This window comes from Tripterygium wilfordii, chromosome 13 (assembly GCF_013401445.1).
Source record: "Tripterygium wilfordii isolate XIE 37 chromosome 13, ASM1340144v1, whole genome shotgun sequence".
Lineage (NCBI taxonomy): Eukaryota > Viridiplantae > Streptophyta > Magnoliopsida > Celastrales > Celastraceae > Tripterygium > Tripterygium wilfordii.
Window position 1 is genome coordinate 16,128,864 of NC_052244.1, and position 26,578 is coordinate 16,155,441.

At 37.9% G+C, this 26,578-nt stretch overlaps 5 protein-coding genes and 1 pseudogene across 7 annotated transcripts; 2 read left to right on the top strand and 4 right to left on the bottom strand.

The window, feature by feature from the left end:
• Positions 1-206: 206 nt before the first annotated feature.
• LOC120013787 (LEC14B homolog) lies at positions 207-6,452 on the bottom strand. Of its 2 annotated transcripts, none has more exons than XM_038865718.1 (10): positions 6,243-6,452; positions 5,006-5,515; positions 4,751-4,870; positions 4,476-4,553; positions 3,761-3,934; positions 3,176-3,253; positions 2,323-2,495; positions 1,726-1,884; positions 854-914; positions 207-593 (listed from the first exon to the last, which is right to left on the bottom strand). In XM_038865718.1, exons 2-10 carry the CDS (start codon positions 5,393-5,395, stop codon positions 402-404), a joined length of 1,425 nt encoding a protein of 474 aa, XP_038721646.1. In that variant the 5' UTR covers positions 5,396-5,515; positions 6,243-6,452; the 3' UTR covers positions 207-401. The 2 variants fall into 2 exon arrangements, with proteins under 2 accessions (XP_038721646.1, XP_038721645.1); XM_038865717.1 differs by having other exon boundaries at positions 6,187-6,452.
• A 1,203-nt stretch (positions 6,453-7,655) lies between these two features.
• On the bottom strand, positions 7,656-14,108 carry LOC120013206 (squamosa promoter-binding-like protein 7). Its single transcript, XM_038864942.1, has 10 exons — positions 13,420-14,108; positions 12,741-12,907; positions 12,383-12,609; positions 12,208-12,282; positions 11,995-12,102; positions 11,518-11,632; positions 10,716-10,857; positions 10,218-10,380; positions 8,894-9,463; positions 7,656-8,186 (listed from the first exon to the last, which is right to left on the bottom strand). The coding sequence occupies exons 1-10, from the start codon at positions 14,091-14,093 to the stop codon at positions 7,887-7,889; spliced, it is 2,541 nt and encodes an 846-aa protein (XP_038720870.1). The 5' UTR covers positions 14,094-14,108; the 3' UTR covers positions 7,656-7,886.
• Positions 14,109-15,602: 1,494 nt separating this feature from the next.
• On the top strand, positions 15,603-15,963 carry LOC120013459 (annotated as a pseudogene).
• A 157-nt stretch (positions 15,964-16,120) lies between these two features.
• Positions 16,121-21,104, top strand: LOC120013458 (probable 1-deoxy-D-xylulose-5-phosphate synthase, chloroplastic). Of its 2 annotated transcripts, none has more exons than XM_038865267.1 (10): positions 16,121-17,275; positions 17,456-17,590; positions 17,697-17,861; positions 17,969-18,119; positions 18,503-18,774; positions 18,871-19,144; positions 19,374-19,681; positions 19,782-20,063; positions 20,155-20,439; positions 20,648-21,104. In XM_038865267.1, exons 1-10 carry the CDS (start codon positions 17,138-17,140, stop codon positions 20,804-20,806), a joined length of 2,169 nt encoding a protein of 722 aa, XP_038721195.1. In that variant the 5' UTR covers positions 16,121-17,137; the 3' UTR covers positions 20,807-21,104. The 2 variants fall into 2 exon arrangements, with proteins under 2 accessions (XP_038721195.1, XP_038721197.1); XM_038865269.1 differs by having other exon boundaries at positions 17,462-17,590.
• A 2,109-nt stretch (positions 21,105-23,213) lies between these two features.
• Positions 23,214-23,850, bottom strand: LOC120012667 (heavy metal-associated isoprenylated plant protein 19-like). The gene is made up of 3 exons (XM_038864104.1): positions 23,821-23,850; positions 23,627-23,708; positions 23,214-23,524 (listed from the first exon to the last, which is right to left on the bottom strand). Exons 1-3 carry the CDS (start codon positions 23,848-23,850, stop codon positions 23,214-23,216), a joined length of 423 nt encoding a protein of 140 aa, XP_038720032.1.
• Positions 23,851-24,543: 693 nt separating this feature from the next.
• On the bottom strand, positions 24,544-26,490 carry LOC120013850 (peroxidase 3-like). Its single transcript, XM_038865807.1, has 4 exons — positions 26,241-26,490; positions 25,931-26,122; positions 25,462-25,627; positions 24,544-25,034 (listed from the first exon to the last, which is right to left on the bottom strand). Exons 1-4 carry the CDS (start codon positions 26,460-26,462, stop codon positions 24,631-24,633), a joined length of 984 nt encoding a protein of 327 aa, XP_038721735.1. The 5' UTR covers positions 26,463-26,490; the 3' UTR covers positions 24,544-24,630.
• Between the last annotated feature and the right edge of the window lie 88 nt (positions 26,491-26,578).

The following is a 26,578-nucleotide window of genomic DNA, read 5'->3' on the forward strand; positions in this document are numbered from 1 at the left end:
CTGACATGTTCACATTGGCTACTCTCCCAGGTCTGAAATTATCAAAAAAAATAGAGATAAGGATTCTCTCCCCAAGTTTTTTTGTTCTTTTAGATGTTCAAGCAAGTGTACTACTAAAAGCTTCGATGATGACACTTAAGCCACTAGTTGGAGTGATAAGGATGATGTGTATCATCTTGATGACCAAGGTTCTAATCCCCTTCCCGTTTTAAAAAAAAAGCTTCAATCAATGTGCGTTTACAAAGTACTTGTACAGGCCACAGCCATTTCTCCTTGAATCCAAAAGGGAAAATATATAAAGGTAACCCTATGATATACTACATTGCTCCATGGTGAGCAATCCAGAAGATAACATCAAATAAATTAAAACAAGAGAAGCCAGAAATCACTTATCTGAAGGACTAGTAATATAATGCCCTTTTGAGTGACTTCCGCTTTCGAGGCGGCGGTGCTTCACCACTACCTGGAAATTCCCAACTGGAAACGACACCGTCCCACGAAGCAGTGACGATCATAGGGTATACGGGGTGCCAAGTGCAATCTCTTACAGGTTGTCTATTATGATCTAGTTTCGCGACTTCATCTCCACTCACCTGCAAGAAAATTGACTTAACTAGCTCATATATAATCATGCTAAGACCCGGTTTTGGAGGATGATTAAGTATATATTTGATATTCATTTTTGCATAAGAATGTCGGTATGTTGAATCCTTTACTGCTGGCATATTTAAAACAATGAGTACATAGCACATTATTATAACAAACATAAAAATTAAGGTTATCCGAGAAAAAAAGAGCAATGCTGCAGCAGGAAAAATAAAAACTAATAGAGAAAAGCAAATTAACTACATACCAGATCATAAATATAAACTGAACCATCACTAGAGCCAGTGTAGATGTACTTCTGACCAGTGCTGCAGTTATTCAAAACAAAATTGGTGTTATAAATCAATATGTAACACTATTGTTAATATATATATATCGTGAATACAAATGCTCACACGTGAAACAAAATTTCTTAAATCCAAAATATTTATGTACAGTGATCTTGTGAAGCCCCCCCATTGATTTAATCCTCACAGCCACATGAATTCAATTATAAAAGTAGTCGTCAAATAGGTTCATGTATTGGGTTCCCATTGATTTTCTCAAACTCAAAACTTTTGGGATAAAAACTTAGATGATAATCGGTCCTAACCATTTTCAAAATGAAAATCATAGGTTGAGAAGCTTCAAATTCAGCTCGCTTTATGGGGAGCATTCTGTGTGAACCTCCCTGACTTGACTCAGGACTGATTTAAATTCATGGGGAATATCCAAGACATGCATAAAATATATGCTAATGTCGCAAGGACAATGAAAATTTGCACCAAAATAGAATGAAGACTTCTGTAGGAAAATCAAGCTTTAGGAAAATTCATAATCTTCCAATGTATGTTTCCACGAGTTTTCCTTTACATATTTGTACAAAACCATATTAGTATAGAAAATATGTTGAAAAACTAACTTGGATTTTCCAATAACTTGATATCCCTGAAAAAAACAGAGCATTTGTCTATGATGAATTGATGATTTACGCACAGCTACAGCTAACATATTGAGCCATGTGTAAGTGTTCACAAGCACAACAGTGAGATTCACTAAGTGAATCTAATGAAGGAAGAGTCCAGGAAATCTTTATTCACATCTTAGTGACTATAACTAAATAAATACATTAGTGATTACCTATATTGTGGGGAGAAATGACACCGAATCAAAGTTCGTAACACTGAATGACCCCTGTAAGTAGCTACTGACTGATCAAATGGATGCTTCATGTTTCTTGCATGGGATGGGTACTCCATCCATCGATAATCCCACTCAAAATCTCTAAGCCTTGGTTTGCTGTTGAAAGAAAAAGCATATTAGAAGCGAGTTAATATGAATAAGCATAACTTCAATTTCAATAACATAAGACCAAATTGGATGAATGAGGTGATTAAAGTTATCCAAGAAAAGTACATCCTGTTAAAATAATTAAAATTTCAAGCGAAGGCAAGTAGTATAAGGCAAACAAAACATTGCAAACAGATGGTCCAATCTAAGGAGATAATGTGTTAAGGTACCAGAAACTTAACTAACCATGTAATACCAGCAAAATGTAATAATCAGGGCTGCAAATGCTAGAAACGATTTAGCTTTCAACAATCCTTACACAGGAAAATAGCAAGTGCAATAACACTACAGCTATAATGTAACCATAAGTTGGGTCAAGAAAGAAGAGTTACAAGCTATCATGATTAACAAGAAAAAGGGGCTGGAATAAGCTGTAACATCACGTACTAAGTGGCATTAGACATCTTTCTAATATCCCATAGTTTGGTAGTCTGATCTTTTCCATTTGAAATAAAATGACGCCCATCTCCACGGCTGTCAATGAATGCAACACCTTCTAGATGTCCCATCAAGACCCCAGCTGCTTGTCCTCTTGAAATAAAGCATCTCCGGTCCCATACCTATACAATTCAATCAAAATCTGAGTTTCTCCGTTGAGTAAGATGGAAAACAGATGCACATAGACTGCAAAACAACTTTAGTCTATAGCTACATCTACATTTACTTGAAAATCGTTTGGTTATAGACTTCATCCTTTAGAGATAGACTTCGCAAGGGTTACATTATAGGATACGTGATTAATTACCAACCATCCCTCAATTAAAACGGTATGATGCACAATAAAATATAATATAGTGCAGGAATATTGTAATAATATACTCTTTCATAATTCTTTTTTGAATGATTTTTTTTGAATGAATACTCTTTCATAATTCTGAATAAGTTATCAACAATGTCTGTGCCCATTCCAAAGGGTTTGTGTGATGATGATATGAAAGCATATGTGATGAATACTTTTCATGTGAATGCATATGCAATTGTGGGTGGCCACTAACCTAAAGGATCCAAGATTTGGATATTTAAGGTGCCTGACTACATTGTGTGAGAATCAGCCGAGATAAATTACGCAAACAGAGGGTGTACAGAAGAATGGATTGCTAATGGTAATATTAAATGGAACCACAGTTCAAAACTAATTTTAAACTGCTAAATCCTTTTGCCCCATCCCCATGCAAGCAACACAGTCAGTACTTCAAGACGATATTACCTTAGTTTCTATAACGAACGCTAAAGAATATACCTTACAGAGGGTGTCATCACTTCCAGAATATATGAGATGCCCAGTTTCATCCGCAAAACAAACTGTATTAACATCAGACTGCAACAGAAATATTGAGAAATATTTTAGTATCTAAATATGCTTAATCGTGTCAAAATTAAAAAAAAAAACAACAACAGAAAAAAGAAAATTAACTAATTGAATAAGAAGAAATTGAAGCTTGGTTTGAGCCTCGTTCAACAAAAGAGTATAGCAAAAGTGTTCAGTTTCAAAATTACCATACATGCAGAAATTAGTAACCACACTAAGAGAGCTATAAGGATGTAACAGGGGAAAATTAGGTAATGGGTTCAGGTTCAATTGGCAGAATTCTTAAACTGTGGGAATAATCTAGATACAAGATATTTAAATTCCTTTGATACTATAAAATCCTTAAAGAAGCCAAATTTGTGTAATGAAACAGGTGCATGATTGGAAGCTTCTTTTGGAACTAACAACCTCAAATTGCAATCACCAAGACAAGTTCAATAACAAGTAAGTTTCAGTTTTAATATGGTATGCGTGTGAGCTTGAACAACATATACATGCAGTTTAACATCTTAATACCGTATGGGCTGGAATTCGAAGGCTAAGTTTATTTTCCATGAGATCATAAACATATATCGCTTCGTCGCTACTTGCAGCTACAAGCTCTCGCCCATCAGTTGAAAACTTTATAGAAAAGATTCCGAATTCCTCTTCATCATCATTTCTGGAGAAATCTAAACCATCATGTATTTCCTGCATCAGAAAGAAACTTCAAATCCATAGCAACATGGGAACCAACAAAAATGATAGCCTATTTTCAATAAGCAATAGCAAGCGACCACCTTGTATGATCATGAACACAGAACACCCCAAATATACGAGCAAAATCGCATTTTCATTGCATAAGATCACATTAGGTTTCCCAAGTAGGAAGTGACGGCATTGATATCATTGGTCCATAACATTTGTATGATTTTGTCTTTCAAGGGATAATGATGAGAAAATACATAATGAATGTTCACACTGTCAACAAGGAATCCAGGCCTTCACTTAGGGCCATGTATCAGAAAAATTATCAAACTTATAAAAGAACCACCTAAGCAATTGGCCATGAATAAAAAAGGTAAACAATGCCCATGCACAGGGCTCCTGCAGTGGGCCGGGTCGGGGACAGATAAAATGTACGCAGACCTTATCCCCTACATAATATGTGGAGAGGCCGTTTCCAATAATAGAACCTGTGAACAACTAGCATGAATATTATGTCTAAATAGTTGGAAGTTGGAACACATACTGTAACATTAGCAACTGAATCTGTTGTAGCAGATCCAATGTTTACAATATGGACGACAGGAGACATGCTAGCATAAACCTGCAATGTTTTTACAAGTAAAGGTAAACGAGACTAACAAAGAAGAAAAGTAATGATAACATTAAAAATTTAATTGCTTACCCATGAATCAATCTAATAAAAAAGTTGATCCAAAAAAACATACTTAAATTCATTAAATGAGATAACAGTTTTTTTTTTATTTAAGTCTACATTACTGTACAAAAGTAATCACTTACAAGATAATGTTGATCCGGGGAGAGAGAAGTATCAGTAACGGTCCATCTTAAACTTTTGGCTAATATGTCCTTTAGAACTTTCCAGCCTCCATTCACATCATAAATCCTTATCTGGCTTTCCTGTTTGAATAAAAGATGTAAACAAATGATAAGGTTGTGAAATGTGAACCCGAGTTGACCTGTACAAACTGGAAAGTGCCAATGATAAATGATTGTTACGATTAATATCTGCATTTCATTTTAACCTCTGGTCACCTGAAACCCTGCTACAAGAAGGGAACCGTCAGAAGAAAACTGGGAGGTATAAGCACGACTTTTCATATAATCTACCATCCAAGGACCATTGACAGGCAAATATCGGCTCAAAACATGGCAACCATCTGCTGATGAGAATCTCCCCTTCCCTGAATAATTTCCTTCACGTCCAACCAACATTTTAACTGTCGAAACAGGCAACTTTGACCTGCCAGGCATTGCTCGGCTCAAAAGTTCATGAGGAAATGATCGAAGCCTCGTAAGTTGTGAAATTTCATGGTCAAGATAATTATTATTGTCATTGGGCTCTTGACTTGCAGAAGTTTTATGAGCAGTATCTATATCCTCACAATTATGTCTCTTTTTCCGACTCCTCATGTTAGGGGCCATTCGACTTGCTACAACTAATCAACTATTACTTCAATCTAGACTTCTAGAGTCATCAATAAGCATCACTGGAGATTGCTTGGTTCTCCTCACAACCATCAACTAGCTCTGATAACTTGAATCCTGCAAACAGAAATTTTTAAAACTTAAGAAAGAAATAATGCTATAATTGAACAACAAATGAGAAGGAACCACCAAACCAATGGAACCAAACTGCTAATGACCATTTGAACAGTATCAATCAACCAAAGGATCAGATCATGTTGAGCAAAAAATAAATAAATGAGCTAACAAAGCAAATGATTCAACGATAGTAAGAATCACAAATTCTAATTAATCTACAGTTGATGTCGCAATTCAAAATCTGAAAATTCACAACATAAGGACTAAAAACAGTTAAGATACGAAAAATTTAAACCACAGCACACCCCAAGCATTTGCAGGTCTTGACTGGTAGCTAAAATAATGCAATAAATTTCGAGAACTCACGTTTTCATCATTCGATGCCCCCTTATTATATATAATTCAACACATACACATCCACTAGTCACTCTAATTTTGGATTGGTAGGTAAAAGCAACGAATCCAAGTTCTGGAATCCTGAATTCTAGGCGCAATAAGATAAAATAAAGCTGTGCAGGGAATTTCATGAATCTTTCGTTTCCCTTCCAAATCTAAAGTAACGTCAAACACGATCATTCAGCCTCCAATTCTTCCTTCCAATTCCTCCGCTTTCTCGGCAACCAAACAAGCCAAAAGTACATAAATACGAAGAGAAATTAAAGCTAATTAACCTTGGGTAAGAAGGTCGGAAGTCACAACACGGATGAAGAGAATTCGATGTACGTACGATTCGTTCAAAGACCTTGTTGTCGATCGAGCGATTCAAAACAGTCGAAGACGAGCAGTGTGGTAATCGCCTGCTTGTGTTTCTAGCTCTCTGTGTCTTTTCTCTTGGACCGGTCTTCAAGAGTTGAGAGTTGAGACCTCACGTAATCTAGTCAGTCTACTGGAAGTCTGAAAGGGAAGCGAAACGTGACAATGGCTCCATTTTAATGGGACATGTATGTATTTTGTTGTGTTTTGATTATTGTCCCAATTTTGTTTGTTGTCCCAATCTTGTTGGGAATAACATGGAAGAAGGGTATATAAGACATCTCTATATTGATTTCAACACATGTATTCACTTATATCATACTCATAATTATATTAAAAATTAATATTGGATGTCATTTTTATTATATCCAAAAGTAAATCAATAAATTTATACCATTGTATCAATACATTTTATTGGTTGAGTAATATCAACAAAGCACATTTTTTAATATAATTACATCAACAAAAACACAAATCCTGATGCGTTAATAAAAAAACTACGATTGTATTGCTCTTTTGCAAAAGACGGAGCAATTGACGCTCGCATCCCAAGTTGCGAACTAGTGGTGCCAAATAAATGTTACTAAATGAAACCTGATCCCACCTAAGGCCCAAAGCCCAGAAAGTGGGCTGCATAGGTCTTCCGCCTGGGTTCATTTGCATGGCCGCCTAGGCCCGAGAGTTAGTGCTGAGAAGGTCCATGACCGAGAGTTAAAAGGCGGTATAGGCCCAGAAGCGACAAAAGGCCACCCGATTACCAGAATGCCAATGTTATGCTCTATTGCTCCACGAAAGTCGGGTGACTTTTTTTAACCTAAAATTTCTCAGTCTAACATGCTCATTGGACGTATAACCGATTGAGCCGGATCTAAACTCAAATCGCCAATCCAACTCACTCCACGCTGATGACATATAAGACCGGGTTGAAACCCTCGAAAGAGAAAACTCCACAAAGCCTCTCATGGGCCAGAGGCCAATGCAATGAAATATGCTTTGTAAGGAGAGTTGACCTTGCGACCCCCCATTTATAAGGAAATATAACAATCAACTTCACCATCCCGACCAAAGCTTTAACAAGCTTCTTTGTTGAGAGAATTCCAAAATTAAAATACGCATTACTTCAGCTGGAACCCTCCCAAACTCTTTCCTATCCAACACTCGCGAACCCTCTGCTAAGCCATAGCCTAAAAGTTAAATTTCACAAACTAGGTTGAAACTGTTCCAGATTAGAGTTTCTTCCAAATCCAGACCTAACCATTAGCAATTTAGCATTAGCTGAAATACACGGACAACGAACAATCCAAGCGAATACTTACTGCAAGGAGATACAAAACCATTCCACTAATGTCTGCACAAGAACCTCCAATTATTCAATCAACAAAGCATATGACCATAGAACATAAAAAAGCTTGTATAGAATTTCAAGAAAGGGAACACCAGAACTAGCTAGGATTATGTAAAAACTTGCCTACAAAGAATTTTCATTCCCATTTTAGAAACAGAAATCTTCCTAACCTTTCTATAATACAATTATTCCTATACCGAAACCGTATATAACTCTGTATTTGCTCTCATAAGATACAACAGATATGTACAGAGCAAAAGTTTGATAAGGTATCTATACATTCTTAAACAAACACCTGCGTACAGATACCGCAAACCTGGTAACCTTTTCCGGGTGAAAGATGACTGCACATACCCCAAGACAAACAGCAGCAGTGGCAATTATAAAAATAGCAGAACGGGATCCAAAAACTGGGCTAGGGAAAACACCGCTGGATGATCTGCTCAGCCATCTCTTTCTAGGCTTCATGCTCATAATATCACTAGTCAGAAATGGTAAAGTTTCTTCGTTCTTCTTGGTAGAAGATGATCCCGTTGTCACTCCCAACTTACATGTTGGTCGTAGCTCTAAATCCTGCAAATTAAGTAAATAAAAATCAGAGCAATCATTAGAGGATAAATAAAAGCTCATGGATCAAACTAGATGTGGATCCCTCGAGTTTACAGATATCTTGGCATCCCAATAGGAAAGTTCAGACAAATTCCAAAAGAAGCCACATGGGACTTAAGAGTATAGATATCCTAGAGAAGGACATATCAGATGAAACTATCCATGAAAGTAAGGCTGCAATATGCCTGCAGCATGCTATCCCAAGTAAGAGACCAAAAAGAATTCCTCAATTTTGGATGCTCAATTTGTCTTCCAGACTCTAAAGAACGAAGCAGCAAGAATCATAAAATTAGTCATTATACCCTCCAAAATGTGTTACATAAGAATAGTTCAGTATTAATATGCATGAAGTGAAGGACTCGGTTCAAACATTGACATGAATACCTGTTCACTCCATGCAAAACACTAGCTATCACTCAAAAAATTTCATACCAGGACAATAGATCTATAATAACCAGAATATTGCTTTAAAGAAGATGATTGCTTTTATTAATATCCTTTAAATTAATGACCTTATTATTAAGTAGTAAAGGTAATTTAAGAAAACGCAGTTCTGATGATACTACTAGCTGCAGCAGTAATAGGAGGCCTGAGTTAAGTAGATGTAAGTGTAACATCATAAAAGCCTTATATGCTTCTAAAAAAAACTTGAATACAATGAATGCAGTCACCTGGTCGGTGATTGGAACAATGGAGACCAAATCACTTTGGAAACGGCTTCCTGAAATACAATCCAGCTTTGTCACAGCTTGTTCCGATTGCAAAACTAAACTATCACTTTCACAATTTTTTTGACAAAGATCCCTCGCATAATCCATATGCTTCTGTAATAGCATCATATCAGCACCAATAGCGTCATTAAAGGAGCCGCTAATCTTCTTGTAATCAACAGGTATCTTTAAATTTTGTAGAACTTTAGCCAAAATTATGGTTGATTCATTGCATATAAGGAAGTCTAATAAACGATTGACCCTCTGAATCTGTGAGGTGCTCTGTTGAAGATATTCTGATGCAGGCTCTTTCAGTAACCACGCTATATCTAATAAAATTTCAGAAAATGCCCTTTGTCTTTTAGCAGAAACCTCGCAAGCATCACATACCGAAACACCAGAAGGACAGTGAGACCCTTTTGAAAAGAACGATTCATCAAATCCTTGCTGTATAGTCTTCAATTCAATACAAGTTTCTTTGTCCCCGATAAGTACAGGAATAAAATTCGACAATCCAGACTCATTTTCGACCTGGAGAAAACATTAGTCACCAATCAAAATCATTTCCTCCACATCATTGTAGTCCATAATTACAGATTCTAGTAGCAAAAAGCAAGCTAGTGTCATAGCAGCAATGGCCTAGGGAGAGAACAATACCGAAACAATGGCACACAATCAAGGGTACAATATAACTAGAAGTCTAGAACGCATATGCACAGTATGCATGGAAATAATTTGGCAGAACAGCATTCAATGAGTGTGAGAAAACAGTATGGTCAGCTTATCACATTAAAAAGCTCAAAAACATACAAAAGCGAAAAACCAATCATGATAACATTGGTGCCCAAAAATTGAAGAAAATATCAAATAAGCCATAAAATAAATACAAACCAACAATAACCCACAAAAACCTCAAAACAGATTTATCCAAATATAGAAACATCTGCAATGGCCTAGAAATAATTGCTATGTAGATGATCATCTGGGAGTTAAAAGAACATTTGTGGATAAATGAAATAACTAGCCGTCAAATAAACACTGATTTTCTCTCACTAATATGGGGTTGATTAAAAAAAATAAAGGAGTCAGACACATATTTGTCAAGATAGGTACACAATAGTAGCATCAATGGCATCAATGCTTAATCTTAAAGACGTATGAGAAGTCCATAAATAATTCGACCATGAAAGGTGTAAACGTTAACTTCCAGTACAAATTTTAACATCTTACCAAATCAACTCATTCTGGAAGCTTTAAAACAAGCACTTCCATTTACACCAATTACCTCAATAAAAGCAGGACCAAAGTGATTTGGTTCAGTCAGAGGTATGTGTATCTTGCACAACTCGTGACCAAAATGAAATGGTGTCTCCCCTTCACTCTGAACATGTGGAGATGCAACAGAATACTCATTTTGCAGGTAATTCCCAGCAAAAGATACTAGAAATCTGTCATCACGAACATCTTACGTTACAAATCGTCTACTACTAAGTGGCCAACATCAACGGTGAAATATATACATCTTCTGCCTTTTCACTCACAATATCGAACAAAAGGAAAGACAACTTGCATAAAAATCTTTTTCAGTCTTCAATTTCAGATGAACATGCAAAGCCAAAGTGAAGCCATCAAAGAGATCAAAAAAGTACTCAAGGAAATGATGGGTAAAAGGCCAAGATTACTCAGTACAAGAAATATCTATATGAATAAAACATGTCCTAAAAAGTCAAAGATACGACTAAGTTCTGTTTTTGGATACTATAGGAAAGCAAGAACACCATACCGAAATTTCGATTGAAACAAATTACTTCCACAAGCAACAAACTCAATGGGCTTGCCAGCCTCAAAACATGTCGGATGCACGTGGTGAAGCCTTGGAGCACGCACCTTTACATTGACTTCCATCACAGACGTTCCATCTAATCCTATTAAAATTATTCAAAAAAAAAAAGATTCAATCAAACTACATCCTCTCTTTTTTTCTCATCTTTGAATGATGATCACACTATGAGTAAGATGATAAATACAAAAAGATTAACAAACTTAGGAATCAAAAATTGGAAAAGAAAGAACATGATGGATGCAAGTAAAAGAGAACCGCGCATGATAAAACAACTTCAGGATATTTCCATTTTTAAAGACGCTGCACTAAAACAAGTTAGCACTATAACCAGATTAATCTCACTATGGAAGCTCTGTACCGCTAAATCCAGAAGAACTTATCCTTATTTTCATATTCGTTAGTAGCATTGAATACTATTAAAAATATGGTATAAGAAATTCAACCAATCTGGTTGCACCAAAGAGCTTCTGGGAAAAGCAGATATCAATGCAACAACCAAAATGAGTAAATAAACAAATCCCCATATATTAGCATTGAACCTAATTTACTAATGTCTCTCTCAATTATTATTTTCTTCAATATCCTTCTCAAAACGAGATCAAAGACAAAAAAAAAAAAACATCAAGAGTAATCGTATACACCAAATATATAAGCCTGGAACAACCAAAAATAGAAGGCATGTCGAAGTAGTAATGCTTGCATATGGCATATATATAAGTAGAGCATTGTATATTCAGCTAACCTTTCATGACACGAAATACCATGTTGTTTAAATAAACAATAATAAAGCCTTTCCCACACAGCATCATTCCAGGTGCAACGAAGTCTCGAACATATGATACAGGATCTTCAAATAACTGTTTATTGAAACAAAAACCAATATAAATTTCCTAAGATCAACAAAGCATTGAAGAATCATAAAGTCAACAAAATAACAGTGGTCACATTCAACAAAGTGCAATAAGCTCTGTAGCAGTCAGGATCTTTTTGGATGGATCCTTTGGTGGTATGTTCTTCATTTTAACTAAAGAATCCATCCATTTATAACAACCAAGATATATGCTAAAAGTATATGTTGTATTTGGTTATTCTGTTTCATAATTAAGCCAACAAGGCTATCTCTTACTCATCTAGGAATCATTGATGACAACGTCTTTAGTCAACAGCAATAACTAAACTTGAAGTCACTATGTAAACTGTCATCTAGCATAGCCATTACCTTAACCCACATATATTTTGGCATTGCTACAAACACCGTCAAAATTGTACAACCAGGACGAATATATCCTTCCAACTCAACAGGCATATTGGCCAGCCACTGGAATATCTGTAAATTCAGCCAGCAATGTGTCAGTCAATTCTAAAATCTTTAACAATAAAAGGCTTTATTATCTTTGAAATACTAAACTGTAACAATAATCTTTTAAAATACTTGATGCCGTAGTCTCCTAGGGAATTCTGCTGGATTCCAATCATAAAGCTTGAATGAGATCCGACCTGTTGGACACTACAGACATATCAAAAGTCAGTACATATCAATTATAGCTTCTTGCACGAACAAAAAACCAAAAAGCTATGCAATAAGCAGAAAAATTGTGGTAGCCCACCATGGATGAGTAAGCACTCTTAGTGTCATAATAAGAAGGGGAACGTGTAAACTTGCAATCATCTTTCCCTCCATCCATTTGGGCTTCACCAGAAACTACAGTAGACACACCACTCTCACTATTCTTATGTTCCAGATTAGGAGTTGAGTGAAGGCAAGACATGTGTCCATCTTCAGATTCGAAAAATGCCTCTCTCTCAGTAGCTTGGCTATTCACGCATGAAGCATCTGTGCATTAAAAGATTACATACGCAAGAACATAAGAGTAACATCACTGCTCCTTCAAAGTAGACAATTTCCTTAGGAAAACTCAAAAGGCCACAATCCATAATTATTTCCCTGGGTTCAAATTGAGATACCTTTTACTGGTTCGCCATCACACTCAACATCATCAGTCTGAATTTCCCCGTGAAGTTGCTCGTCACATCTCGACTCAAAAGGCTTTCTTCGCCTTCTATTGTTGTGACGCTCTAATTTTCTTCGACAACTTCTTTTTCCTTCATCAAAATCTAATAATACATGAAACCTGTGACTCAGAAAATGACAGTTCAATCAGAGTTAGAAATAATTGTAGCCTGAAATACAAACAGATGATAACCAATATTTCCTAGTCATGGCATACTTCTTCAATTTTGAGTTTCGATCATTCACAACATATGGAATACAACCAAAAAAAAAAAAACAGAGAGGGGAAAAATGGCTAAAAAATATTCATATACTTAGGAATTTAATTTATTCTAATATATATAACACAATTAAAAAAAAAAAAAGAACACTACTTGATCACCTTTGCCACAAAACCCGTAGTTCCATTGAAACCAATTGCTAAAACAATGGCACTAAAGGTACAGCACCCAATTAATAGTTACCAATACAGTGGACAGATATAATACAACAAACAAACCACTTATGCTACTGAAACATCCAAGTAAATGTGAATTAACAGTTACAGTTACAGTAAAGTAATACTTTCATCATTGAAAAATAACGAGCAGTCAGAAACATGATAACTTCCAATAAAACTGAATACGAGCTTACTTGCCACACTGTTGACAGTATCTTTTGGACTGTCCATCCAGCAAAACACAAGTCGCATTCGCGCACCGCAGACAAACCCTGTGCCTCCGATGATACCCCTTAAGCTCGCTGATATCCGTCTCACACTCGGGGACCTGACACCGGGCCAAATTAGGCCCGGCTCGGGTCACACGGGCCCGTTTCTTGCCTGCCCGACCCTTCTCTTCCTCCTCTTCCAACAACATCGCGTCAATCTCAGGACAAGCGCACGGGACTCGCCCCGCCAGAAAATTGGAACATGTCAACCTAGGGTCCCGCTTCCTCACCCGATCTTGGACCGGATTCTCAACCGGAACCTGCGGCGGCATGACCGGTTCCTCGGTGGAATCGAACGTGATATTGAGCTGATCGTCAACGTTGAAGTCAAACAGATCGTTCCAGTCCCAAGAAGCAGAGGAATCATCGACCACCGGAGGGTGTATCTCTATCTGGTGCGACATGGGATTTCGAACGCCTTCTGGAGATTGAGGCGTCGGTGGTTCCATGTAATGAAACCGTAAGAGAGAGGTATCGGTGTGGTGGCGTAGAAGGAACGACGAAGTGAAACCGGATCGGATGGGGCGGTTGGGGACCTGGGGTTGGTGTTTGTTTTCGTTAGGTGGTGACCCGAAGTCGTTCTGTGAGAATGAGGTCATTGTGGCGATAATAGAATATTTGTAAAAATTATATATTTTCAAGGAATCCCACGCTCTTCATTTTGCACGCGCCATTGTGTTTTGGACTTTAGCACTTGGGTACTCTCCCAAATTAAAAAAGTGATTATGAGTTTTAAGTGAGGGATGTGAGATCACCACAACCTCTTAGAGCAATGGCCAACTGAGGACGATAGGAGGAATGGAGGTTTGGGATCTAGAGGGATTTGCTATTTCTCATATTGTACAAGAGATGCTTATTGTTGGAAGAACAATACCTAAACTCGAGGATGCTCCATAATCTTTTTGATTGCAAATAAATACATGTGGAGCTGAAGATGATCAAAACGAACCATGCCTAAATAGATTGAAAACGTCAGAATAAGACAACTCGGTTTCTGCATCCACAAATACCCTAACAAAAATGAAGACACACACCTCACCCTATTAGAGACTAATTTAGGGTGGGTGAAGCGTGAAATTGAAGTCGAGTGTGGAAGGTGAGCCAGCTCTTCAGATGAAAGATGACGGCACGTGTTGTGATGACATGCCTCCAATAATTGCGGACTGTGTTTTTATTTTATTTTAGTTGATAGAGAATGTGAAACTGTGAAAGCCTACAAATATTGAAAAGTGTATTTTTATCAAAGTTTGATGGCTTTAACAACTAGTGGAAAAGCTCAGACTGCCATTTTTCCTGAGGTGAACATTTTCTGGCAAGGGCAACTGATTTATATTTGTATTCCTTGGAGAAGTAAAGCATATAAATGTCAAAGTTGTTGCTCACCAAGATGAGCGACTTTGTTTTTTTGCTATTGAAAAATAATGTGAAAAAAGGTTTTCTTGCCAACCAACAATCCTATTTAGTCAAGTATATGTATTTAATTTGGAAAAGGTCAAACCGTAAGGTGATTTATGAATAAAGATTCAATCTCTCTCAACAAAGATGGTTATTTTAAAGATAAAAATGTAAAAAGGTGAGACCCGGAGCGGACAATACCTCTTTCTAACATAAATGTGAACTCCCTCTTGGGCTGGAAGATGATGCACCCCTGATGTCACATTAAGCTGCAGTACTCTTGGGCCAAAAACTTAGTTATTTTAATAAATATGGGCTGAAACTTAAGTAATGGGCTGAAAGTTTCATTAATAACAGCCCACGCTCATCTATGGACCAAACCCATACGCTACATATGATATACCCATTCACTCTTTATTAAAAGGTAAAAAGCCCAAGGCCCAAGCCCATTAAAAGATTACAAAGGGCGGCTTCAGCTTCAATCTATGGATCATCACATTCACATCAGTTTACTGCCCAACGCCGACGTTAGTCTCCGACTCCGACTCTCCAGTATCCCTCCAATCTTCACTCCATTCTCAAGGGTATTTCTTTAACTTGACTCTGTTAGTCTGTTTCAACTCAAGCTTAAACCCTGTATCCCCGCACCTTTATCGGTGCTTCTTAGAAGTGAATTGATTTTTCTTTTTCTTTTTCTTTTTTAAATTTCAGCTATGGGTGACAAGTAGAAGAAGACTTTCATGTTCATCCGACTTGTCTCAGCTGCTGGGACTGGCTTCTTCTATGTCAAGAGGAAGAGTTCTAAGAGAGTTTTGGATAAGCTTGAGTTTCGTAAATATGATCCTCGTGTTAACCGATATGTTCTGTTTACAGAGGCGAAAATGAAGTGATTTGAGATGTCATTCCATATTTGTCATCCTTTGGCTATCATTCAGTTGATTGGATCAAATATGCTTCTTTTTTTTTTTGGTTTGCTTAGACATATTGGAGCGGTTGTGTTCTCTGAAATCCATCCCCATGTTCTGTTCTGAAACTCCTTTTGATCTTTTGGAAATATTGTGATGTGGGTGCATGTAATTGTATGTGTTGTGTGTCTGTGTGTTTGCTGTAGTGACATGAAATCCTTTCAACTAGGCCTTGAATGTTCTCTTACCGATCGAACATCTAATCATGTTTGATTAACCTTGAAACATGTTTGTGTTTGATTCTGAAAATTCGTGTCATTTGGGAAATAGACATCTTATGTACTAAGCAGAGAGGATGAGGAAACTGATGCAGTAGTTTCTATCTGTTGAGCTGACCCAGTTATTCGGTGCACATCTTGGGTTGAGAAATTTTCGTTACCAAGAAAAATAAAATGTTTCTATCTATTTGACGCTTTTAATGTGTTCGTCATTCTATTTTTCATTTTGACCTGCCCAATCTAGACTACTTAGTCCCATTCGCACTCTATACAGGAAGAATGAGTGAATGGCCTTCTGTCTAATGGCCTTGGTCAGCTAACCTGACAGACTAGATAAATGGCTACCCAGATGCTGAGAGTTAGCCTCTTTGGTTTGTGTTTGTAGTTGTACTATCTTTTCTGCGTACATATGGGTCAAGGAAATGAGCTTCTGTGGTGGTGGTGTTCGGAAATTTGTTTATGTGTTCGTTACTTTTAGCACATTTCGAGTTTCAACCTGTAAGTCCCAAGCCTGTGTCGCTAGGTGCTACAAGATAAGCTCACGACTGGGTCAACCCATGATAACTCAAGATTTCTGGATCTCTTGTCAAAACGCACCCTTTACACAAAGAGGTACCAATCAAATCGCGGACCTAATGAGGTCCACAATTTTAATTTGGTGTGTTTCACAGCGCGTTTCCACAACTTTATTCAAAAACATTTGCAAGGTTAGTCAATAATATTGATTTAGTACCTATTCATAATCCATACAGCAAAGCTATCCATTTGTGATTTCTGATGACTTGGCCCAATGAGAGTCAGCCTGTCTGAAACACTGTTGTGCCACTGCCATAAATGGACTACTAAGAATATGGAAGGCTATAATGGCCACCTCTCTCTATCTTGCTTTTTAACCTCTTCTCCACTATCACCAGTCCTACTTAGTGGACAAAGAGAACCATCTTTTTCATTTTCTTCATCATCTCTGCACTTGCCAATACGTACTGTGCTCTCTTTGTGTCAATTGCATGTGATTTTGGGACAATTTTAAGCCTCTTTGCTGGTGCTCCTGTTGGTGGGTCTGTAATGGCTCTCTGTGCATTTTCTTTCCCTGCTCAAATCAACAAGGCATGCCTTTTGGATTCTCAGAAGACCAGTTCTTTATCTTCTCATTTGTTATGTGGACCGGATCTGTTCTGCCTGTCTCTAGACAGACTCAATCAGGTTTGAAATGTCTATCTGTTCTGCCAATCTTTACACATATCGAAGAATCCCCATGTGCCTAAACTCGGCTAAGATTAATGGGTTTTGTTCATTTTGGAGTTGGAATTTTTTTTTTTCAATTTTGTGAAGTTTTACTTGCCAAACGAAACTGTTAAAAATTGGTAGCTTTCTTCTGTTTAGTTGCAGCCGGGGAAAAGGCCAAAAGGGGTTTGTGCATCACTGTCAGAAATGGGAGAGTATCATTCTCAAAAACCACCGACACCTCTCCTGGACACCGTAAACTATCCAATTCACATGAAGAATCTATCTATGAAGGTACTCAGCTAAGACCCTGCTTGTTTGATTGTATGTGCTTAGTAACAAATTGTGAAGTAAAACATGTATCTAGGAATCCTCATATATACTATAATTATTGCTGTAGGAGCTGAATCAACTTGCAGATGAGCTGCGTTCCGATGTCATATTTAATGTCTCCAAAACTGGGGGTCATTTAGGCTCTAGCCTTGGTGTCGTGGAACTCACTGTGGCACTTCATTATGTGTTCAATTGTCCTCAAGACAAGATACTATGGGATGTTGGTCATCAGGTTCTGAAGCAATCTTCAAATTTTCATTTGTTGTAGCTTAACATCAGAATAGAAATTTTGGATGATTTAGTTGTTCTATTTTTTATTTCTCTGGTATCGTATTGCAGACTTACCCCCACAAAATCCTTACTGGAAGAAGGGATAAGATGAGCACAATAAGACAGACAAATGGGTTGTCCGGATTCACGAAGCGTTCGGAGAGTGAATATGATAGCTTTGGTGCTGGTCACAGCTCCACTAGCATCTCTGCTGGCTTAGGTAATAGGAATCTGCTCCTTTTGAATCTAGAACTCATATGAATTTACATCAAGGTGACTCCATCGGTTCTTTTCTATACTAAGGCCGGCTATCTTGAATGGCAAATTGTTGATGAAAGTTCGAACTAGGGACTCAATATCTTTTTTCTACGTTAGTAATTTGTTGGGAACTGCTTTAAATTAGGTTTGGTTTGATTGCCCATGAGTTTCCTTGCATGCATAATATTCTTATGCAGATACTGTATCCTAATGATCAAGTGCTGAGTTGGTTGTCGATCCAAATTGTAGACATAAACTATCCTCGAGTAAAACAAATACAGCCTGCCCCTAGTTTCTGTATATTTCAGAATAACATATATTGATTACGGTTGTTTTGTTGATCAGGGATGGCTGTGGGAAGGGATTTAAAAGGTAGAAAGAACAATGTTATTGCAGTAATAGGTGACGGTGCCATGACAGCGGGACAAGCTTATGAAGCCATGAATAATGCAGGGTACCTGGATACTGATATGATTGTCATCCTTAATGACAACAAACAGGTTTCTTTGCCCACAGCTACTCTCGATGGGCCCATTCCACCAGTAGGAGCTTTGAGCAGTGCTCTTAGTCGGCTGCAATCAAACAGGCCTCTCCGAGAACTGAGAGAGGTTGCAAAGGTAAGAAATGCCTCATGGAAGTCTGTATGCACACACTCTCATCCTGGAATGTATTCAGTATAGGTTCTTGTTTTATTGATAATGAGTTTGTTGCAGGGAGTTACCAAGCAAATCGGTGGACCGATGCATGAACTGGCAGCCAAAGTTGATGAATATGCTCGGGGGATGATCAGTGGTTCTGGCTCTACATTGTTTGAAGAGCTTGGACTTTATTATATTGGTCCTGTTGATGGCCACAACATTGATGATCTTGTTTCCATTCTCAAAGAGGTGAAGAGTACAAAGACGACAGGTCCAGTCCTAATACATGTTGTCACGGAAAAAGGTCGTGGATATCCATATGCAGAGAGGGCTGCAGACAAGTATCATGGTACTATCAAATTAAAATGTCTATGTTGTTTGAGCGGAAGGCTGACTTGAAATCTTAACTTTATTTCCATGACATATAGGATAACGGAGACAAATGAATTGACTACTTAAATTGGTCATTGGAATGTCATTACTCATTACTGTGGTCTCTGGGATTCATAAATCACTTGACTTCGCGACAATCAAGATGTAATAGGAAGGATAACTGAATACTTGGTTTCCCTTTTCAGGAGTAGCAAAGTTTGATCCAGCTACGGGAAATCAGTTGAAAGCAAGGGCTCCTACGAAGTCTTACACAACTTATTTTGCCGAGGCTTTGATTGCTGAAGCGGAGACAGATAAAGATATCGTTGCAATTCATGCTGCAATGGGTGGTGGAACAGGATTGAATCTTTTCCTTCGCCGCTTCCCCACAAGATGCTTTGATGTTGGGATAGCAGAGCAGCATGCCGTTACTTTTGCTGCAGGGTTGGCTTGTGAAGGCATCAAACCTTTTTGTGCAATATACTCATCCTTCTTGCAGAGGGCATATGACCAGGCAAGTCAATAGCTTTTTCCTTCCTCTTGTTCCAGTTAAATACATAAATATAACTTTGGAAAATTTTCCATTAAGCATGTGCTCTTCCCACTTATTCCAGGTGATACATGACGTCGACCTACAGAAGCTGCCTGTAAGATTTGCAATGGACAGAGCCGGACTGGTCGGTGCAGATGGTCCAACACATTGTGGGTCGTTTGACGTCACTTTCATGGCATGCCTTCCTAATATGGTTGTGATGGCTCCTGCTGATGAGGCAGAGCTTTTTAACATGGTTGCTACCGCTGCTGCCATAAATGATCGGCCTAGTTGTTTCCGATATCCAAGAGGTAATGGGATAGGCATTCAGCTTCCCCCAGGAAACAAAGGGATTCCACTTGAGGTAAAGTTCAATTGAGTCTCCACTGTAAAGGCATTCATCCAGCTTGCCTTCTCTATGGAATCTTAATGATCTATTCGATAATTTTGTACAGGTTGGGAAGGGAAGGATATTGATTGAAGGGGAGAGAGTAGCACTATTGGGATATGGGACAGCAGTTCAGAGCTGTTTAGCCGCTGCCTCTCTGGTTGAACCTCATGGCTTGCAGTTAACCGTTGCAGATGCACGATTCTGCAAGCCATTGGACCGCACCCTCATTTGCAGCCTAGCAAAATCGCATGAAGTGTTGATTACAGTAGAAGAAGGATCAATTGGTGGCTTTGGATCTCATGTTGCTCAGTTCATGGCGCTTGAAGGTCTTCTCGATGGTAAATTAAAGGTATACCGCAATCTTAGTTACTCCAAACGCTTACATTCCTTTACTTTTTCTTACATAGTTTAGCATAGAACTTGAGGCTGCTTAAAATTTTCAAAAGTGGAACTTCTTCTCTTGTTGAGATTAATACTGCCGTAAAGTATCTGTAAATCAAGAGTCATTAGACTGCGTATATTAACCCTAGTTTTCGGTTTTAAAATTCGTGTTGCAGTGGAGACCACTTGTTCTTCCTGATAGATATATCGACCATGGATCGCCAGCTGACCAGTTGGCCGAAGCCGGTCTCACTTCGTCCCACATTGCAGCCACAGTGTTCAACATACTTGGACTAAAAAGGGAGGCTCTAGAAACCATGTCATTGAGAAACTGAGAGTGCATAGCGATTTCACGTTCCCCCGACAATGTAAATATCTTGTAATTTTTGTTTCGAAGACTTACCACAAGAGAACATGTGGCCCAGTGGTGTAACCTAGAGGTCATAGATTCAATTCCTATAAAAAACATCTTCACATATTATGTCCGCGACCCTACTTACTATGGGAGCCTTGTATACGAGAGTTGGTTTACCTATATTAGTGTAAAACTTTTGCACATACCAACCATCTCATGTAGCAGCTTCACTATCTTGATTACAATGTAATTAAATTTCTTCTGTCTTTCATATTCAACGGCACTAGACTTCAATCTTGATTACAATGTAATTAAATTTCTTCTGTCTTTCATATTCAACGGCACTAGACTTCAAGACCAGATTGCTTATTCTCTTTTACACGACGAGAAATAAATTCTGAGCAACCAAAGTGAACCAAATTGCCATTGGAAACATGAATGTACACGACAAGAACCCCATTGATAGCCGACACCATTGAAATTTAGTCTCTTATTGGACCTAACTAGTCACTATGGGTGGAATTATGATTGGACACATGAATTATATCAATTAATTGACACATCAATGTATTAACATAAGGTCCAATAACAAAAGTAGTAATAAAATAAATACCAGGTGTGCAATAACAATACAATGGTGCTAGTCGGCCCAAAATTATGGTAGCCCAAATCTAGGTGGCGGTATGACTCAGCTGATGATTATACAAGTGAGAGAAAATTGAAATTCACAGACTTTCATTCTCTTATCTCATAGATAGTCAGAGACGGAGAGACCCCTACTTTCTCTCTCTCTTATTTTCACGGTGAAAACAAACATCAATCATCCGACCATCGATCATGGTTGTCGACACACCGATCTAATTTTTTTTCAATACTAACTAAAAACAATGAAATTAATAATTCTGCTGATTTATATCAACGAAATAACTTATTCCATTGATTTTATCAATGGATTTGGGCTATTCCATTGATAAAATCAATGGATTGGGGATATTTCATTGATTTTATTAGAGAAGCAAATTGAATATTTTAGAGGAAAACAAAATAAATTCAAAAAAATAGAATGAGAAAGAATTGTTTATTTGGTATGGCTCCTTCATCGTACAAAGATCCTCCTATAACCAAACCCACATATAGCACACAATGGATTCTCACCCATACCCTTGACCCATTCAAGTGGATTAGTTAGGAAGAACTCATCTCTGCTTTAGAGTTTGCTGTGGCGCATGTGAGCAACAACAAACTCTCTTTCCCCTTCTTTCTTCTCTCCCCGCTTCCACCACTGGCCGACGACAACTCTGACGTCCGGCGACGTTTGGTGTCGGTGTTGGTCCCAAAATGATCAGACAATAATCAGGAACACAATCCAGCCCTCATCAACCGGATATAGTAGCAAGATTAACCAGAAAATCCAAAGGAATTTGCCATGGAGCTGGACCTTCGAACGTCAGATCCGGCCGCCTCCGACGTTGCCTTTGCAAACGGGCACCACCACTGGACTCCCCGCATTGAGGAGTACCTAGCCCAGCCATCTATCGGTAGGAACAGCCACCGGAGGTGCTTGACCCATGTTGTGACCTAGCCACCGATAGTGAGAGGAAGAGAGAGAAGAAAGAGAGAGTGTGTGTGTGTGAGGGGGAGGGGAGAGAGTGATATTTGTGTGAAATTTTCAAATTTCAAATTCTATCCGTATAGGATGCTGATATGGACATGCCAACTAGATTTGGGTTCCTTTGAGTTACCAAATTTTGGGCTCTTTGTCATTTTCCATAACCATATAGTACTCTGCATAGAGATGCAAACAATATTGGGTTTGTTAGTGGGTGATGCTGAGTTCTTAGGTACTTATCAGACCCGCACGTACAAAAATTTCTTACTTGACGACAGGGTAAACTAAGTCAAAGTCCTGCACATGGTCACAAGGGTATTGCTTTAATTAGTGGGAATTGAACTTAAGACTTTCTGAGTCCATACAGTTTAACCCCAGAAAAACTCATCACTAGACTATCACCCAAGTAGTTGAGAGAATTGTCGATTTGTCCTACAAACTAACTCCATTAATGGTGTTGGTGTTACCATTCGATCAATGTTCTTACTGTTACATATCATAAGAAAAGGATTCCATATATAATTTTATATATATACAAAGATGTTTCGACTTTGTCACACCCAAAACTAGAATCTTGAGTAATAAAACAAAAAAATCTAGATCATGATCTGATTAACAATTAATCATATAGTTCGTATGTATTCGTATATCAACTTCCCATAAAATTGGAGGAAATCGGATCTAAAGCTATAGTTATATAACCTATATGTATGTATAGAAGTGAATTAAACATGCATGCAGGCATCCAAAGAATGAATCTATCTAGTTGGGGAGAAATTTAGACAATTGAACATGCATTTGGATTCTCATCACTAAACATCATGAATATTGCCTCGCTCTCTCTGCAACAATATTGATCATGCACCATAGCCGTATTCCCATCTTTGGATGATCCACCAATATCATCTCCATTATTATTATTATCACCACCTTCTTTCTTCTTCTTCTTCTTCTTCTTATCATCATGGATGATTATCTCTACTCTCTTCCCAGTCTTCTTCCTTAATTTCTTCAAAAGTTTCTGCTCCTCAATCCTACCCGTCACCACCACCTTGTGTGCATTCATGTCCGTCGTAAACCTCTCTACGCCTACATGTATATATGCATATCAATAATCAATGTATATATATAACAATCCAATGAAAACATTATATATATATATATATATGATCAATGAATGTGTGTACATGCCTTTGAATTTGGCAATGATTTTGGCTACGCTTCTTTCACATGCATTGCAATGCATGGAGATTTTGTATTCTACGACCACAACCTGTATGAAAAATGAAAGAAAAAGAAACTGATCAAATCCAATAGATTTTTATTGAATTAACAAAAGTAAAAACGTGAAATTAATCAATTTTTTTTATGAAATATATATCTACTTTGGATTCCTGTTTCTTGTCGCTTGCCATTGGAAAGAAACAGGAAATGCGAAGAGAGAGAGAGAGCAGGGAGGTCAAAGATAGCGTCTGTTGAAAAAATGAAAGGGTGATTCGGACAATTCCGTAATTGTGAATAGTAATGTGGTGAAGGCTTCGAGGCGGTTATTTGCGTGAGCGGAACAACCCAATTCTCTTTAGCCGCAACTTGTATGACAAATAACTGATTCGGCCGGCAGTGAAATTTCTGAATTACCCCTTCACGGCAGAGCTACCCCGTTGACCATACTGCGTTTTCTTTTTTCAAAGCAGAAGATACCAAACAATGTCGCTGCACGATCATGCATGATCCTCTGATCTTATTAATTAATCCGTTGACTTTCGGTTAATTAAGGGACTAATGGCTTTTGCAAATTATTCTTCAACGATAGTAGCTAGTTAATCGGTTCAAAATGGCGATATTTTTTTTTACTTATAAGGAGAAACTCATCCAAGACACGGTCACACTGAGCTCCAACCTACATGATAAATATCGGGTATATAATCGCGAAACACCGCACTTTAGGGGATTCGAATTTCAAAGTAAGTTCTTGGTAATTTCTTCAATTAGCCATTATGGTGAGTGTGTATATATATGTGTGTGTATATATGTGTGTATATAAATGGTATCATTATTCTTTGTTACTAGTTTACTGGTTTATTTTGTTTATGAATCATATAAGACCCTTTTTATTCGATGATACAAAACTTTCACATAATTAATCAATAAGTACACTCAAACCAAATTAATTCAAATGTCTCCTGCATCAAGAGTTAATTAATCACATTACACTTCTTCCTAATCTCTCCCACAGACCCTGTAAGAACTTCGATCGCGCCCATCCTCTTGATCGATTGAGCGAATTCAGTGAAGAATTTGTTCGAGCTCGCCAACTCGTCGACGATGTTGCTAGCACCCTTGTTGGTTAGGAGTGCAGCATCAGATTGAAAAAGGCCTTGATTAAGCTTCAAGACTTTGTAATAATTGGCATCGAAAGATAGAAAGGTTCCGGGGTCCATCGGCACGAATGTTGTGTTGTCTGTTAGGGTTTTGCACTGGCTTTTCAATGTTGCAGCATAGGTTGAGTTTAGTGATGGATCTTGATCTCCTTTTCCTGTGAAGTTGTACAATCTGTTGCTGAAGAAATTGCAATGTCCAATCCCAATTGTGTGTCCACCTGCTCCAAATTAATACATGTACTCAATTTGGTTAAAACTTAATTTTGTCACACTTGAAATTGATATGTTTTGTCTTTTGGGTCTAAGTCTATATATCACACTATATTTAAGCCTTTAGAGCATCTTCAACAGGTACCCAAAAATGGGTGGGTATTTTTATCACTTTCAACAACTCCAAAAAGAACCCCATCTGATACCCCATTTTATGTGGATGTATTTGGGGGTATGCCCATCATCCTCAAAAACCATCAAATCATTATTTTATTTTTTCCCTCCTCTATTTTCTCTTGTAAAATATTAGAAATATTAGATGTGATGTTGAGATGAGGACGTAGTTGGGGTGATGTTAAAATATGAATCCTTCAAAATATGTTTTTGGTTAAAAAATTAAAAATATGATAAATCATGTACCCAAAAAATATATACCTGAAAGAACAACAAGATCAGTAACTGTTAAGCCTTTGCTGGAGAAAGATTGTTTGAGTGCTGTGAAGTTGAAGAAGGGGGTAGGGAGGTTCGCTAGTGCGTCCGATTGTCGCGAGATTCTTCCATCCCTTCTTCCAGTTAGCACCTCCCACATCGACTTATTGAACTGTATACATATGCAAAATATAGTAAAGTAGGATAGTATAATTTTTGTTGAATACATTATTGTCATTGTATATTACGTAGGATACTTTTTTGTGTAAGGTGAGACCCGCAGCCACTACCCTTCGGGGGTGTGCTCTAGGTAAACCCACCGCCCACCAGATCTGCATACTAGGCCGCAAATTATGTATGCTAGACAAGTCCATGGACACATGCCTCCTGGGTGAATCCTAGGGGAAGAGTATGATCATCATACATCTTACACCATGCCAACACCATCATTGGCTAGTACGTGTAGGGTACTTACTTGGAAGGAAACAGCGTCTCTAGCAGCTAAAGCAAGAATGTCAGCACAAGAGACAACTCCAGGACATGTTTTCTCAAGCTGTGTCTTGGCTTCCTCTATCACATCAAATCCACCTAAAGTCAGATTTGGCACTGCTTCCTTCTCTGCTGGGTTGTTCGATGTAGAGTCTATCAAAACCGATCCGTCGCAACCCTAAAACAACAATCCGATTACTTAATCAGCAACTTAAGGCATCAAATTAGTAAATATTGTTACATGCATGATATGCATATACACACACAGAGAGAGACAGATATATATACGTACTAACCCTAACAAAACAATCATGGAAATGCATGCGGAGCAACTTTGAAGGCAGAGTAACATTGTTAGCTACTCGTGTCCAAGTGATGTTCTTGACAATATCCTCTGCAAGTGGACAACTCTCTTTGTAAAACTTCTTTCTCAATTCCCCTCCATGGCATACTCCCACAAATATACACATTAACAAACTACAACTTATCAGCAACAAACTAAATCTGCTCCTCATCATTCTCTCTCTCTCTCTTGATCGATCGATCACTCGCTGGCTATATCTTAATTCTGTGATTGATTGTGATATGTGAGCTAATTAGCTATGACATATATATATATATAGAGAGAGAGAGC

Bases quoted from the DNA above. Each gene is read 5' to 3' on its own strand.
- LOC120013206 (XM_038864942.1), bottom strand. From the start codon at position 14,093: ATGACCTCATTCTCACAGAACGACTTCGGGTCACCACCTAACGAAAAC. The intron at 12,610-12,740 runs GTATCTCAATTT...TTTAATGCACAG, and splicing joins TGATGGCGAACCAGTAAAAG to ATGCTTCATGCGTGAATAGC. The intron at 12,103-12,207 runs GTATTTTAAAAG...CTGAATTTACAG, and splicing joins CTAGGAGACTACGGCATCAA to ATATTCCAGTGGCTGGCCAA.
- LOC120013850 (XM_038865807.1), bottom strand. From the start codon at position 26,462: ATGATGAGGAGCAGATTTAGTTTGTTGCTGATAAGTTGTAGTTTGTTA. The intron at 26,123-26,240 runs GTTAGTACGTAT...TTGTTGTTTTAG, and splicing joins TCCATGATTGTTTTGTTAGG to GGTTGCGACGGATCGGTTTT. The intron at 25,628-25,930 runs GTAAGTACCCTA...ATATGTATACAG, and splicing joins GAGACGCTGTTTCCTTCCAA to TTCAATAAGTCGATGTGGGA.
- LOC120013458 (XM_038865267.1), top strand. From the start codon at position 17,138: ATGGCTCTCTGTGCATTTTCTTTCCCTGCTCAAATCAACAAGGCATGC. The intron at 19,682-19,781 runs GCAAGTCAATAG...CACTTATTCCAG, and splicing joins TGCAGAGGGCATATGACCAG to GTGATACATGACGTCGACCT. The intron at 20,440-20,647 runs GTATACCGCAAT...TTCGTGTTGCAG, and splicing joins TTCTCGATGGTAAATTAAAG to TGGAGACCACTTGTTCTTCC.
- LOC120012667 (XM_038864104.1), bottom strand. From the start codon at position 23,850: ATGGCAAGCGACAAGAAACAGGAATCCAAA. The intron at 23,709-23,820 runs GTAGATATATAT...TTTTTCATACAG, and splicing joins ACAAGAAACAGGAATCCAAA to GTTGTGGTCGTAGAATACAA. The intron at 23,525-23,626 runs GCATGTACACAC...ATATACATGTAG, and splicing joins AATCATTGCCAAATTCAAAG to GCGTAGAGAGGTTTACGACG.
- LOC120013787 (XM_038865718.1), bottom strand. From the start codon at position 5,395: ATGGCCCCTAACATGAGGAGTCGGAAAAAGAGACATAATTGTGAGGAT. The intron at 3,254-3,760 runs GTATTAAGATGT...TTTCTGTTGCAG, and splicing joins TTCGAATTCCAGCCCATACG to TCTGATGTTAATACAGTTTG. The intron at 915-1,725 runs GTAATCACTAAT...GAATAACTGCAG, and splicing joins CATTTCTCCCCACAATATAG to CACTGGTCAGAAGTACATCT.